This window comes from Bombina bombina, chromosome 3 (genome assembly GCF_027579735.1).
Source record: "Bombina bombina isolate aBomBom1 chromosome 3, aBomBom1.pri, whole genome shotgun sequence".
NCBI lineage: Eukaryota > Metazoa > Chordata > Amphibia > Anura > Bombinatoridae > Bombina > Bombina bombina.
In genome coordinates, this window is record NC_069501.1 from 415,178,612 (window position 1) to 415,191,989 (window position 13,378).

At 38.0% G+C, this 13,378-nt stretch overlaps 1 protein-coding gene across 1 annotated transcript in view; it reads right to left on the reverse strand.

The window, feature by feature from the left end:
• The window catches only part of CDK18 (cyclin dependent kinase 18), a 455,832-nt gene that overhangs the window by 104,227 nt on the left and 338,227 nt on the right, over window positions 1–13,378 (reverse strand). Inside the window, exons 10-11 of the mRNA XM_053706616.1 lie at window positions 5,670–5,790; window positions 3,465–3,562 (exon numbers count right to left, since the gene is read on the reverse strand). Coding sequence (XP_053562591.1) covers window positions 3,465–3,562; window positions 5,670–5,790 — 219 coding nt within the window. The remainder of the gene's footprint in view (window positions 1–3,464; window positions 3,563–5,669; window positions 5,791–13,378) is intronic.

Genomic DNA, 13,378 nt, shown 5'->3' on the forward strand with positions numbered 1-13,378 from the left:
ATGTTGTTAAAGGAAACTGAAAACGACCGGTTTGAAAGATATGATGCAAACCAGGAGAGGGCTGTGTCTCGGATGCCAAATGAATGTAGTATTTTTAGGAGGAGAGGATGGTCAACTGTGTTAAAAGCTGCGGACGGACAGGTTAAGGAGAATTAGTAAGGAGTAATGGCCTTTTGCTTTAGCTGATAACAGGTCATTTGTTACTTTAGCAAGAGTGGTTACTGTTGAGTGTTTAGGGCGGAAACCAGATTGTAGTGGATCAAGTAAGGAGTTAGTTGTGAGAAACTGAGTTAGCCGATTATAGACTAGTCGTTCCAATAATTTTGAAGCAAAGGGAAGTAAGAAGACCGGTTAATAGATAGAAGGCGTGGAGGGGTCAAGCGAGGGCTTTTTTAGGATTGGTATGATTGATGCATGCTTGAATGTGTCAGGAAATGTGCCAGCAGTGAGAGATTGGTTAAAGAGATTAGTTAGGTTAGGGGTTAGTGTCAAGTGTGTGTGGCGGCAACCAGGTGAGGAGTACAAAGACAAGTGTGTCTTGCCTACAGTCAAGAATGGTGGTGGGGGTGTCATGGTCTGGGCCTGCATGATTGCTGCCGGCACTGGGGAGCTACAGTTCATTGAGGGACCCATGAATGCCAACATGTACTGTGACATACTGAAGCAGAGCATGATCCCCTCCCTTCGGGGACTGGGCCACAGGGCAGTATTCCAACATGATAACGACACCAAACACACCTCCAAGATGACCACTGCCTTGCTAAAGAACCTGACGGTAAAGGTGATGGGCTGGCCAAGCATGTCTCCAGACCTAGACCCTATTGAGCATCTGTGGGGCATCCGAAAAAAGAAGGTGGGGGAGCACAAAGTCTCTAACATCCACCAGCTCCGTAATGTTGTCATTGGGGGAGTGGAAGAGGACTCCAATAGCAACCTTTGAAACTCTGGTAAACTCCATGCCCAAGAGGGTTAAGACAGTGCTGGAAAATAATGCTGGCCACACAAAATATTGACACTTTGGGCCCAATTTGGACATTTTCACTTAGGGGTGTACTCACTTTTGTTGCCAGTGGTTTAGACATTAATGGCTGTGTGTTGAGTTATTTTGAAGGGACAGCAAATTTACACTGTTATACAGGCTGTACACTCATTACTTTACATTGTAGCAAAGTGTAATTTCTTCAGTGTTGTCACATGAAAATATATAATAAAATATTTACAAAAATATAAGGGGTGTACTCACTTTTGTGAGATACCGTATATATATATATATATATATATATATACATATATATATATATATAATATGTATAAACACACACACTATAGTGATATTTATTCAACCAATGTATTTATGTGCAAATTATGCAAATCAAATAACTGTTAATTTACAGCTATTTTAAAACCTAGGTTATTCTTTTTTGGTCTCTCTAGGGAGCGTCTAAACAAATACGGTAAAAGGACCGAACTACTACTGTCAGCGTAAATTAAGCACTCTTTTATGCTGCCAGAATTGTGCATGTTTTGGGAAGTTTAAGATATTTTATATATAAACTCTAATGCATAATATTAAAAAAGAAGTGTCTACAACAGTAGCTGAATCTGTGAATATTTTTATGAATGTTTTAATATGATAATCATGCTAAAATATTATTTCTGTAATATTGTATAGAGCTTATTTTATTATTTTAGAGAACGTATATATTTGAGAAAAAGCGGATTTAAAATGCATTTTATAAATTTGACTTTCCATTTTATATATATATATATATATATATATATATATAGATCTCTAATGAAGAAAATTTGCATAGAGAGCTTGTTTGTGAATACATTTCACCTGTGTAGAATTCACCTTATGGCTAATTCTCTATTTGCAGTGATTGCTAATCGGGAAACTGCTAACAAAAATATCAAGGACCACGATAGACCAGGGGTAAAGCAACTGACAAGATCCTTGTTTAAATCAATTGAAAGCACTTTTTAATTGTTATATATCAGAACTTATACTGAAATGTGCTTAAGTTAACGTTCAAAGACATACATGTCACGTAACATAAGAGAATGCCTGGCTTCTGTTAAATAGGTTACTGGTTCAAATAAAACCAAGCAGCAAGGGGCTGACATACACATTTGAAATCCCCAGATATTCATTTATGTAAGGTTTCTATCCTACATTGTTGCTAGAACAAAACAGGAGTCATATATGCTATCTATGGATTTTTTGACCCAAATGCATGATTTTACATGCATTAACATTAATTTTACTAATAAAGTCAATAGAGTCCACTATATTTTTAGTTTTTGTCTTGTATAATTTTGCATAAAATATTTCACTGCAAGGTTCCTGGAAAAGCTGAATATATTGACCTTTGACCTGAAAATCTGAATGCATTAAAGGGATACTCACCAAGAAAAACTACACTTCTAACTACAATCACTTTTTCGTATTTTTAGGCCACATAATATTGTGCTGTAAATAAACTTAAAGGGACATTGTAACATTGTCTCCTCTTTATTGTGTTCCCAGTTATTCATTTGTGCTGGAGTTTATTAAATTGTTTACAAATAACTAATTTACTTTTATTTTACATTTAAAATAGCTGAGTTTGCCCATTGAAACAGCCACCTTTACTAAGAATTTCTATACTGCAGTATTGGCTTTGTAAACAAAAAAGCTTTGTAAACAAAAGGCAGCAGAAGAAATCAACTTCCCAGTGTGGAAGAAAACCCCAGCCCATTTGGAAGGTTGTTTCTGCAGCTACTTTGAATACTTTTATCAGCTTGCCTAAGAACATTGTCCCTTTAAAGTCAGAATCAAACTGTCATGGTTCAGATAGAACATGCAATTTTAAGATACTTTTCAATTAACTTCTGTTATCAAACTTTATTTGTTCTTTGCTAAAGAAGCATATTTAGGTAGCCTGTGATTGGTGGTTATTATTCTTTATTTATAAAGCGCCAACAGATTCTGCAGCGCTGCCCATGGATAATGGAGAAACAATACGATAAAAGACAACATTTTACAGACAAATACAGGGGGGATTGAGGGCCCTAATCCCGTGGGTACTTACAATCTAGATAATGGTGGTTACACACATATGCCTCTTGACTTGTCATTTGCTGTGTTCGGCTAGGCCCCAATAGTGCAGTGCTGTTCTTGAGCTGATTTTATATAGTTATATTTTGCAACACAATACAGATTTCTTTTTCTACTTTTATGAATTTTAAATATATCTGATTAAAACAGGGGTCCAGACTAACTATTTTTTAATCAAGCTGTTGGTTGTGTTGATAGAAATTATTTTCAAACATTCAATAAAAAATACTGCCATGTCATTTTTATTTTTACAAGTTCAAAGAAAATGTTTTCTCAAAGTGAAGCACACGTCTTTCAGTGACAGCTGTATTCAAATTAGTGATCTAGCGCCACTGTGTGGCAGGAGTGAGAAGTGCATTCTTACCCAGTAATCTGAAGATTAGGTGTAGTTCCTCTTTCACTGTGGAACCTGGAAACATAGGTCGTCCTGTGGCCATTTCATACATGATACAGCCAACTCCCCTGCAAATAAAAATCTAGATATTGTATTTGGTTCCATGTGGTAGTCTATCTTTACATTTATTAATGCAATTAGTAGATCTAGATCCTTAGAAATGCTGGCTCCATTAACATCACAGTCATGAGTAAACTGTCCTTAAAGTACAAAGATCCTTATGGTTTCCTGTTCTAATCTGAGGTCTATGATTCCTTTTGTTAGCTCTAGTAAACCTAGTCTGTCACTTGGCAAGTCTGTACACATCCACTTTACTCCTAAATTTGTATGTGCACTAATATATATTCACACACAAAATTTGGTGCATATTCATATTTTAACAAACTGACATCACCTCTATAGCCTCTCTCACGCTCACATCCTTATCCTTACATGTTTAATAAAATTGTATCGTTTATAAAAAATAAAAAACTCTACAATGAATTGGAGCATTATGTTTATACACAATATGATCTCTTTAAAACACATAATTGTCATTAAGGGAGCTTGATCCCAGGAGTGAACACTCTTACACACAAAACTGTCATTTGTACATTTTAGACCTTGGAGGGATTTCCCTGCCATTTAGCCAGCGATGGTCTAAGAAAGGATTAAATGGTAATCTCTGTTAAAGTAATTAATGCATTTTGTTAAAGGGACATAATACTCATATGCTAAATCACTTGAAACTGATGCAGTATAACTGTAAAAAGCTGACAGGAAAATATCACCTGAGCATCTTTATGTAAAAAAGGAAGATATTTTACCTCACAATCTCCTCAGCTCAGCAGAGTAAGTTCTGTGTAAAAAGTTATACTCAGCTGTTGCTCAGCTGCAGGTAAAAAAAAATAAAAAATGAAGAAATGAACAGCAGCCAAGCAGCATCAGCAGTGCTGAGGTCATGAACTCTTTTACTGTGATCTCATGAGATTTGACTTAACTAATGAGATTTCATTGTAAACTTCCTTAAACTGAATAGAGAAATAACATGAGAGTGCACGAGGCTCAACCCCTTAGCTGTCCCGGAACAGACATACTGATTTGATGTTTAAAAGTCCTTTACAATGGGATGTGGCTACTGAGGAACTTTTGAGGTAAAATATCTTTCTATTTTACATAAAGATGTTCAGGTGATATTTTCTAGTCAGCTTTTTACAGCTATGCTGCATCACTTTCAAGTGTTTCAACATTTGGGTATCATGGCCCTTTAACTGACACAACTAAATTGTAGTGGCATTCAAGTGTTAAAATGCGGACATCCCAACTCTCCCTGAAGTTCAGGGAGTCTCCCTGATTGTAATAGCGGCTCCCTGATGCCAGCAAATGGAATGCAATCTCCCTGAAACTCCAAGCACCGGATGTGGCCCAAATCCGGAAAAGTGTTCTTTAAGGAATACCTTTAGTTGCTGGGACGTTATAGAACCCTCAAAGCATGCACCAGTAACCAAAAAGCCCCTACTGATTTTAATAAAATAAAACACAAATACTACCTTATTTACTGCACATAATTAAACTTTGCATTCTAAAAAATTTAAGCATTCAACAAGCGTACGATCACTGGAAAATAAGTTTGTTGTATGTGGTTGTGCAATAAAGCTACTTTTTTTTTATTTGTGACTTTAGTGGGAAGTTACTTTAATGATAAGTCCCTATCTTATTTAGGGTTTCAAGGTGTTCAATATATAACTGGGGGGGGGGCGGCACAGTAGCGGGAGAAGCCACCTCCCTGAAATTAGTTTTTGCAGGTTGGGATGTCTGATAAATGACATGCTTAAAATTTGTTAGAGCATGAAGATTTGCACTGTAAAGAGGGTTAAACACATAGGTAAAGTGCCGCTCTGAAGCTGCAAGCATTGCCATTCTCAAGAAGGAAAATCACCTGTGATTGGCAGCTTGATGTGAGTGCTGCTCCTGATTGGCTTGCAGGCTGTGTCCTGCTCAGGAACTGCAATGCTTACAGCTAGCAAGCATAAAACAGTCAAGCAAGACACTGCAAAGCGGGCAGATCCCAAGTTGGACTTCACTTATGTGTTAAACCTATTTGGGGATTAAACACGTTGCAATTTACGGTCAATATTTTATTTTTTGCCTAGTGTGACTGAAACCCCAGCTTCCTAAGCTCTCTCAAACACTTACCACATATCTATAGGTGTGCTGTACTCAGTGGACCCAAGCAGCACATCAGGCGGTCGGTACCACAGCGTTACCACTTCATTGGAGTAGGTTTTGGTGGGAACAGATTTAGCTCTGGCAAGGCCTGTGTGGTAGAGAAAAAGAAAAACATAGAATTTTTATAAATCCTATGCATCAACCATCAGTGTTAATTGGGCTGTCAGCTACAATGCATGTTAATGGTATTGTTACCACCTGAATTACGTGAAGGGACATGAAACATGATTTTTTTTCTTTCATGATTCAGACAGAGCATGCTATTGTAAACAACTATTTTACTTTTATTAATCAATTTTATTAATTTTCTTGGTATCTTTTTTTGAAAAGCAGGGACTTACGCTCAGGAGCATGCATGCATCTGGAGCACTATATGGCAACAGTATTGCAGGAATGTTATCCATTTGCAAGAGCACTAGATGGCAGCACTATTTCCTGGCATGTAGTACTCTAGACACCTACTTAAATATCTCTTTAACAAAGAATACCATGTGACTTTTTTTAAAACTGTATGCTCTGTCTGAATCACAAAAGAAAATTGTTGGGTTTCATATCTTTATGCAAATATATGGCGTTTCTTTATTAAATGAGAAAAAAGAGAACCAGCGAGTCTCCAGGTGTGTAATCAAAAAACAACTTTATTCAAAAATGGAGGTAAAATGATACAATGGTTAAAAGTCCAAGCCTGGAATAGCGTCTTACGCGTTTCGGCAGATATCTGCCTTAATCATAGACATGCTATAGGGATGTCAGAACGAGTCTTATATACACCCTTGCAATTTGCTTAATTAGAACCTGCTGTCCCACTTGATTAGATAATCGGTTGCTATGTAAATCATTAACTGCTACAAATGTCTATGATGTATGTGAAGTCAGACTCAAAGAATGAAAATCTGTCTAAGAGATGTTCATTGGTATATAACCTAACGGTAGCTGGATAATAAGAACTATAGTATAACAATTGTAAGCTATGATCAACAACCCTATTACCAGCTAGCAAAACATATGAATTATGTATTAATAGGCTAGCGTTGGAGTAATAACTCACATAGCTTAGTATTAAGGAAAATACAATACACTAGATATGGCTATAATGGTAAAGGGACAAGAGGGAATGACTATAAAATTCAAAACTAGTATAATACAACATGTGTTTCCTAGGGGGGTCACCTAGATATAACCCCTTTATAGGTGAAGGGGGTTATGCTTTATTCCCCCCCCCATTTATTCCCTATCAATAAAGAGGTATAATATGGCTCCATATGTATGGACATATAGGGGGCTATAGATACTGGACCTCTAAGGTCCAGAAATTGATAATATCACCATCAATGTTAAAGCCTCCTGGTTTTCTAGTTTTCAGATGGAAAATCCAGAAAGCCTCCTGGTAAAGTAACCTCTTTGTTCTATCACCACCCCTAGTAGGCATTTTAACATGTTCAATCACTTGTCATTTAAAGGTAGCATCCCTTTTGTGATGTACATAGATAAAATGCCTAGCCAGATCTGAACATTCAATACCCTTTTCTATATTCCTCAAGAGTTCTTGTATTCTACTACGTGATTCTCTAGAGGTACACCCAATGTACTGTTTCCTACACTCAATGCATTCCACTAGATAGACCACAAATGTGGTACAGCAGTTAGTATAACTATTTACATCATATACTCTCTGAGTGACCCTTGACTGGAAATTTTTCGATATCTCAGTGTGTCCACACGCAATACAATTTGCAAAGTGGCATCTGTAGTGTCCCTTCACATTTAGCCAGCTACCAGTCAAATTCCCTGGGGGTCGTAGTATACTAGGGGACAATATATTGCCAATAGTACAGCCTCTTCTTGAGACAAAGTTACACCAACATGACACGTAGTCATTAAGACTATCCTCAGCAGTGAGTATTGGAAGATGTTTCCTTATGATGTCACATATCTAGGTGAACTGGGCACTGTAAGTAGTAATGAATGTGGGTTTCTGGGCATTAAATTCAGATTTACGCTGCAAGTTATGCTGGTCAGATAGTATCTCACTCCTGTCTATACTGGAAACTTCCAAAAATGCCCTTTTGACCACTTTTTTGAGTATCCCCTTTCTAGTAGTTGGGACATACCACTCTCTCGTTCGCAATCAACCTCATTGGAGCAATTGCTCTTAATGCGTATGAATTGCTCTTTTGCCCCCCCAAATCCAGTATGTCTGGGGTGGTTTCTCCGGGCGTGCAAGACAGCATTAGAGGTAATGGGCTTTATATAGAGAGTAGTTTTTACTGATTGGGAATCCACGTCTCCAATTAGCAGAAGGTCTAAATAGGGCAGAGACAGGTTTTCATGAGGATATGTGAACTGTAAGTTCACATTGTTATTGTTTAGAAACTCCACACATTCTGAACCTCTTTGTTGACCTCCTGTCCAAATGAACAGGAGGTCATCAATATACCTTTTATACATGACAATGTTCTCCTTGTGGGGGTTTCTATCTCCAAAGATGTAGGTTGCCTCCCACCAACCCATAAAAAGGTTGGCGTAGGCTGGGGCGAACTTCACCCCCATAGCTGTGCCTTGTCTCTGGAGATAGAAACCCCCCTCAAATTGAAAGAAATTGTGACTTAACAAAAAGTCAAGTGATTTCATGAGGTAGATTTTTACAGCCTCATCATAGTTACTCAAAGTGTCCAAAGAATATTTAACCGCCTCCAGGCCATAACGGTGGGGAATAGCTGAATATAATCCCACAACGTCTATGGTTAGCCAAGTGCATTTATCATTCCAACTCACCTTCTCAACACAATTCAGAAGGTGTTTGGTATCTTTGAGATAGGACAGGAGATTATATACAAGGGGTTGGAGGAGTGACTCGACCCAACTGGACATATTCTCAAAAAGGGAACCTATGCCCACTACTATGGGTCTCCCCTTCACTTCCACAAAGGATTTATGGACCTTGGGAGGTGATGTGAAATGGGGATAATGGGGTTTGGCACAAATAAAAAATCGACCGTACTCTGGTCAAGTATGCCCTCCTCAAGACCATCATCCAGTAGGGACATTAGTTGCCTCTTGAAGCGTTCAGTGGGGTTGACAGTTAGTTTTAAGTAAACATTTTCATCGGACAGCTGTCTCATAGCCTCCTGGACATACAAGGTCTTATTCTGTACAACAATGCTGCCCCCTTTGTCAGACTGTTTGATCATCAGATTTTTTCTACTCTTAAGGGTATCTAGGGCCTGAGCCTGGGTGACAGATAAATTTGGGTATGGTATTTTACTCTCAGCTGCCAGCAAAACAAGGTCTTCCTCAACCCTATGATGAAAGGCCTCTAAAAAGGGCCCTCTTTCTCTGGTTGGATAGAAAACTGACTTTGGCTTATAGCCCATATGTGAGGATTTCAACAAACTCGGATCGCCAATCTGAATATTGCCCAATTCCTGTAATGTGACATAGTCACATGATTCCTTAAAATCCACAAAATCATAGATCTTTGGTAAAACCATTAAGGGCATAGATTCAGTAGTGGTGTCTGAGGTATCAGAGGGGGAATAGAAATATTTTCTCAAGTGAGGTCACATTTCATTTTGTTAACATCCACTATGGAGTGAAAGAGGGTAAATTTACTGGTTGGAACAAATCCTAGTCCTAAACCTAGAACCTCTTGTTCATCCGTTCTAAGTACTGTAGTGGATAGATTCACTACATTCAAATTATATATTTGTTTCGACCCCCCCTCCCCCTGTATCTGCCTGTCCCTCTGCCTCTGTGGCCTCTTCCTACGTCTGCCCCTCCTCCTTCCTGTGTTAAAATGTCCCTGCGAAAAACCTGTTGGTTAGTATTTTTAATACATGATATAATATTGGGTGTCGTAGTAATTGTGTCATTATCACTAAGAAATTCTAGCCTAAGTAGTTCCGTTTGTGCAGCTAGGGTAGATTGAGGTACTCCTTTCTTTGCATAGTTTCTAGTAATAATAGGATCAACCCTCACACCTGTAGCTACTTTTGGCCTAACAGATTAGTCCCCTGTAGTCATAAATTGTGTAGTATCACCTGTGTGGGGCTGTTCCCCCCTCTCCTCAACTGATTGGTCTGTATCAGAGAATGTAACATGTTTCTCCTATACTTGTGTAGTGTGGGTAGGATATCTTTCCCTAGACCTAGATCTAGATCTTGATTTATTATATTGGGGGTAGTTGCGATTATGCCATGTGTATACTCTATTATGTATATGATCGTCATTATCCCTGTTGAATTTTTAAAGCTTCAAATTATCCAATTCTACCCTAAACTTATCTACAGTGTTTTTCAACATGAGATTCATTTAATCATATTTAGCATGTGTAGTAAATACATTTAATTTGCCCTGTAGGTCTGATAAATCTTCCCTTATTTTGTTAATCTGGGTTCCTTTATATATAATAATCAGTCCCATAAACTTTCTAGAGCACTCTATAAGGATATTAATGCAATCAGGAAAAAAAGATCACTATAAGCATAGTATCTTTAACACATGTAGACCAAATAAAGAAACTTCATAACACTTGATCCCTGTTATGTGAAGAAATAATTTTAATTTAATGATTGTGGGAAGGTCATTTATTTTTGCTGAATCATATTTAAAAATGTACCACAATTTTATTATGCGAAAAACAGTAAATGGTCTGAATTAACGCTGTTTTCTCCCATATTCTTGCAGAAAGATATGTGTTTTAACGTGACACGATGTTGAGATTGTAATTTTTACTTATTTATGGTAAAAATCATTGTAATAAACTTTTTTTATTTTACCTTTTTTTCTCTTGTAAATGACATTTGTGGGTTTTCCATTTCTGGGAACTGGAAGTGCACACTGCAGACTTCCATATCTGTCTCTAACTGTCGTCAGCACAGATGATAATATAATGCAAAACAATGCTAACAAAATGATACTGGCGCACTTCTCCAAATAAGGGAAAGGGGGTAAAATAAAGTATGTATTATATAATAATTCTAATATGAGCATAGCTCTAATTATTAAAGGGGCAGTAAACTTACAAACTAATGTTATATAATTCTGCACATAGTGCAGAATTATATAACATTAGCTTACCGGCACATTTATACTTTAAATGATTGCAGAGAAATTGTAATTAAAATCTCCTTTTACCAGAACGCCGCTCCTTGCTCTACTGAGTGGGTCTGGTTTTTACATAGTGCATCTCGGCGACACTGTGTGCCCGGTTGCGCCATTAAAATGAATGTAGCTCGCTCCCGCTACTAGACCAGAGCAGGAGCGAGCTACATTCATTTTAATGGCACGACCGGGCACACAGTGTTGCCGAGATGTGCTGTGTAAAAATCAGGCCCACTTAGTAGAGCAAGGAGCGGCGTTCTGCTAAAAAGAGGTTTTAGTTACAATTTCTCTGCAATCCTTTAAAGTATAAATGTGCTGGCAAGCTAATGTTATATACTGTAATTCTGCACTATGTGCAGAATTATATAACATTAGTTTGTAAGTTTACTGCCCCTTTAAGAAAAAATAATATCCCAGGTATGTTATTAAACCTAAATCCAAAATAAAGTAGGTACTACCGAGTGACCTTTCCTCCTCCTATTTTTTCATTCCCTGTATTCAAGGTTCCCATAAAAATTATTGTTGCAAAAAAAAACATCAATAAAAGTAATTAAAGATTGTTATCAAGCTAATACACCCACTTCAGTGAGCAAAATTAAAAAGTAAAACAGCCCCTGACGTGGTCACGTTTCACATTACATTTCCTCAAAGGGGTACACAGGGCTACAATTTTCCTGTATTCACTAGGCAAAGAGCTAAACTGTGCATATCATCAAAGAACTGTCTATTAATGCTGATATAACGCTTACATAGGATTTTAGGGATCATATATATGTGCCCATATTTCCTCGTTTAAATTGAGCTACAATTGGGTTTGTGCAAGCTTGCAAAAAGCTGTAGAAAGGCATTACATCTACACACAGTTTCCAAAGGCGCATTTCCACCATTGCAAGCAGTGGGGGTCCGGCTGCCGAATACAATTACAGTTGTATGTAAAAGTTTAGGCACCCCTGACAATTTCCATGATTTTCATTTATAAATAATTGGGTGTTTGGATCAGCAATTTCATTTTCATCAAAAACAGCCCACAGACCACCTCCAAAGACCTACAACATCATCTTGCTGCAGATGGTGTCACTGTGCATCGTTCAACAATTCAGTGTATGGGAGAATGATGCGGAAGAAGCCTTTTCTGCACACATGCCACAAACAGAGTCGCAAGAGGTATGCAAATGCACAAGCCAGCTTCATTTTGGAAGAAGGTGCTGAGGACTGATGAAACAAAGATTGAGTTATTTGGTCGTAACAAGGAGCGTTATGCATGGCAGCAAAAGAACACAGCGTTCCAAGACAAACACTTGCTAGCCACAGTAAAATTTGGTGTTCCATCATGCTGTGGGGCTGTGTGGTCAGTACCGGTACTGGGAATCTTGTTATAGTTTAGGGTCGCATGGATTCCACTCAATATCAGCAGATACTTGAGAATAATGTTGAGGAATCAGTCACAAAGTTGAAGCTACGCTGAAGCTGGATATTTCAACAAGACAACGACTTAAAACACTGCTCAAAATCTACTCTGGCATTTATGCAGAGGAACAAGTACAATGTTCTGGAATGGCCATCCCAGTCCCCAGACCTGAATATCATTGAAAATCTGTGGGGTGATTTGAAGCGGGCTGCCCATGCTCGACAACCATCAAACCTAACTGAACTGGAGATATTTTGCAAGGTGCTGTTGTTAAAGTCTCAAACATTACGGCATGCTCAATTAGGTGTAAAAGAGGAAAAATAAGCTTTTTGAGGTCTATTTTCCATTGAATTATTAAATTTTGCAAACAATTCAAGCTTTTCCCTTTTTATTTTTTTATATGTAATATTTAGTGCTGCCTCAGGCATAGGCCTAACTGGAGTTATGTTCTTAATTATATTTCAATATGTATTTAAATATAAAAATATAATCAAGCACATAACTCCAATTAGGCCTGTGTCTGGGGCAGCACTAAATATTACATATTAAAATACATTTAAAAATAAATGAAAACACAAAACATGGCTGACTTTAATTCAAAATAAATTCTTTAAATCTTTATTTATTAGGTGTCTTTCCCTCTCTTACAAATCACTGGTAAGGAGCGCAGGTTATTATTATTATCAGTTATTTATAGAGCGCCAACTGATTCTGCTGCGCTATAAACATTGGCGGTATATAAGGTAATATTTATAGGGATCAAATGGGTAGAGGATCCTGCTGTGAGTCACACTGTTGTAGTCAGCTCTTATGAAGGTGATCTGTAAACAGCATGGCTCTTAGGCTTACATGCTAAGGGGGTTCATGGCGGATAGTAATGGAGGAGAGGAACTGGTATTAGGAAAGGTTAGTGTAGGTTGTATGCATCCCTGAACAGAAGAGTCTTTAGGGAGCGATTGGCGCTTTCAAAACTAGGGGAAAGTCTTGTGGAGCAAGGCAGAGGGTTCCATAATATGGGAGCCAGTCTGGAGAAGTCCTGTAAACGGGAGTGTGAGGAAATACTGAGAGGAGGAGAGTAGGAGGTCATGAGCAGAACAAAGGGAACGGGAGAGAGAATATCTGGAGACAAGGAGGCCCATTTATCAAGCTCCGCATGGAGCTTGTG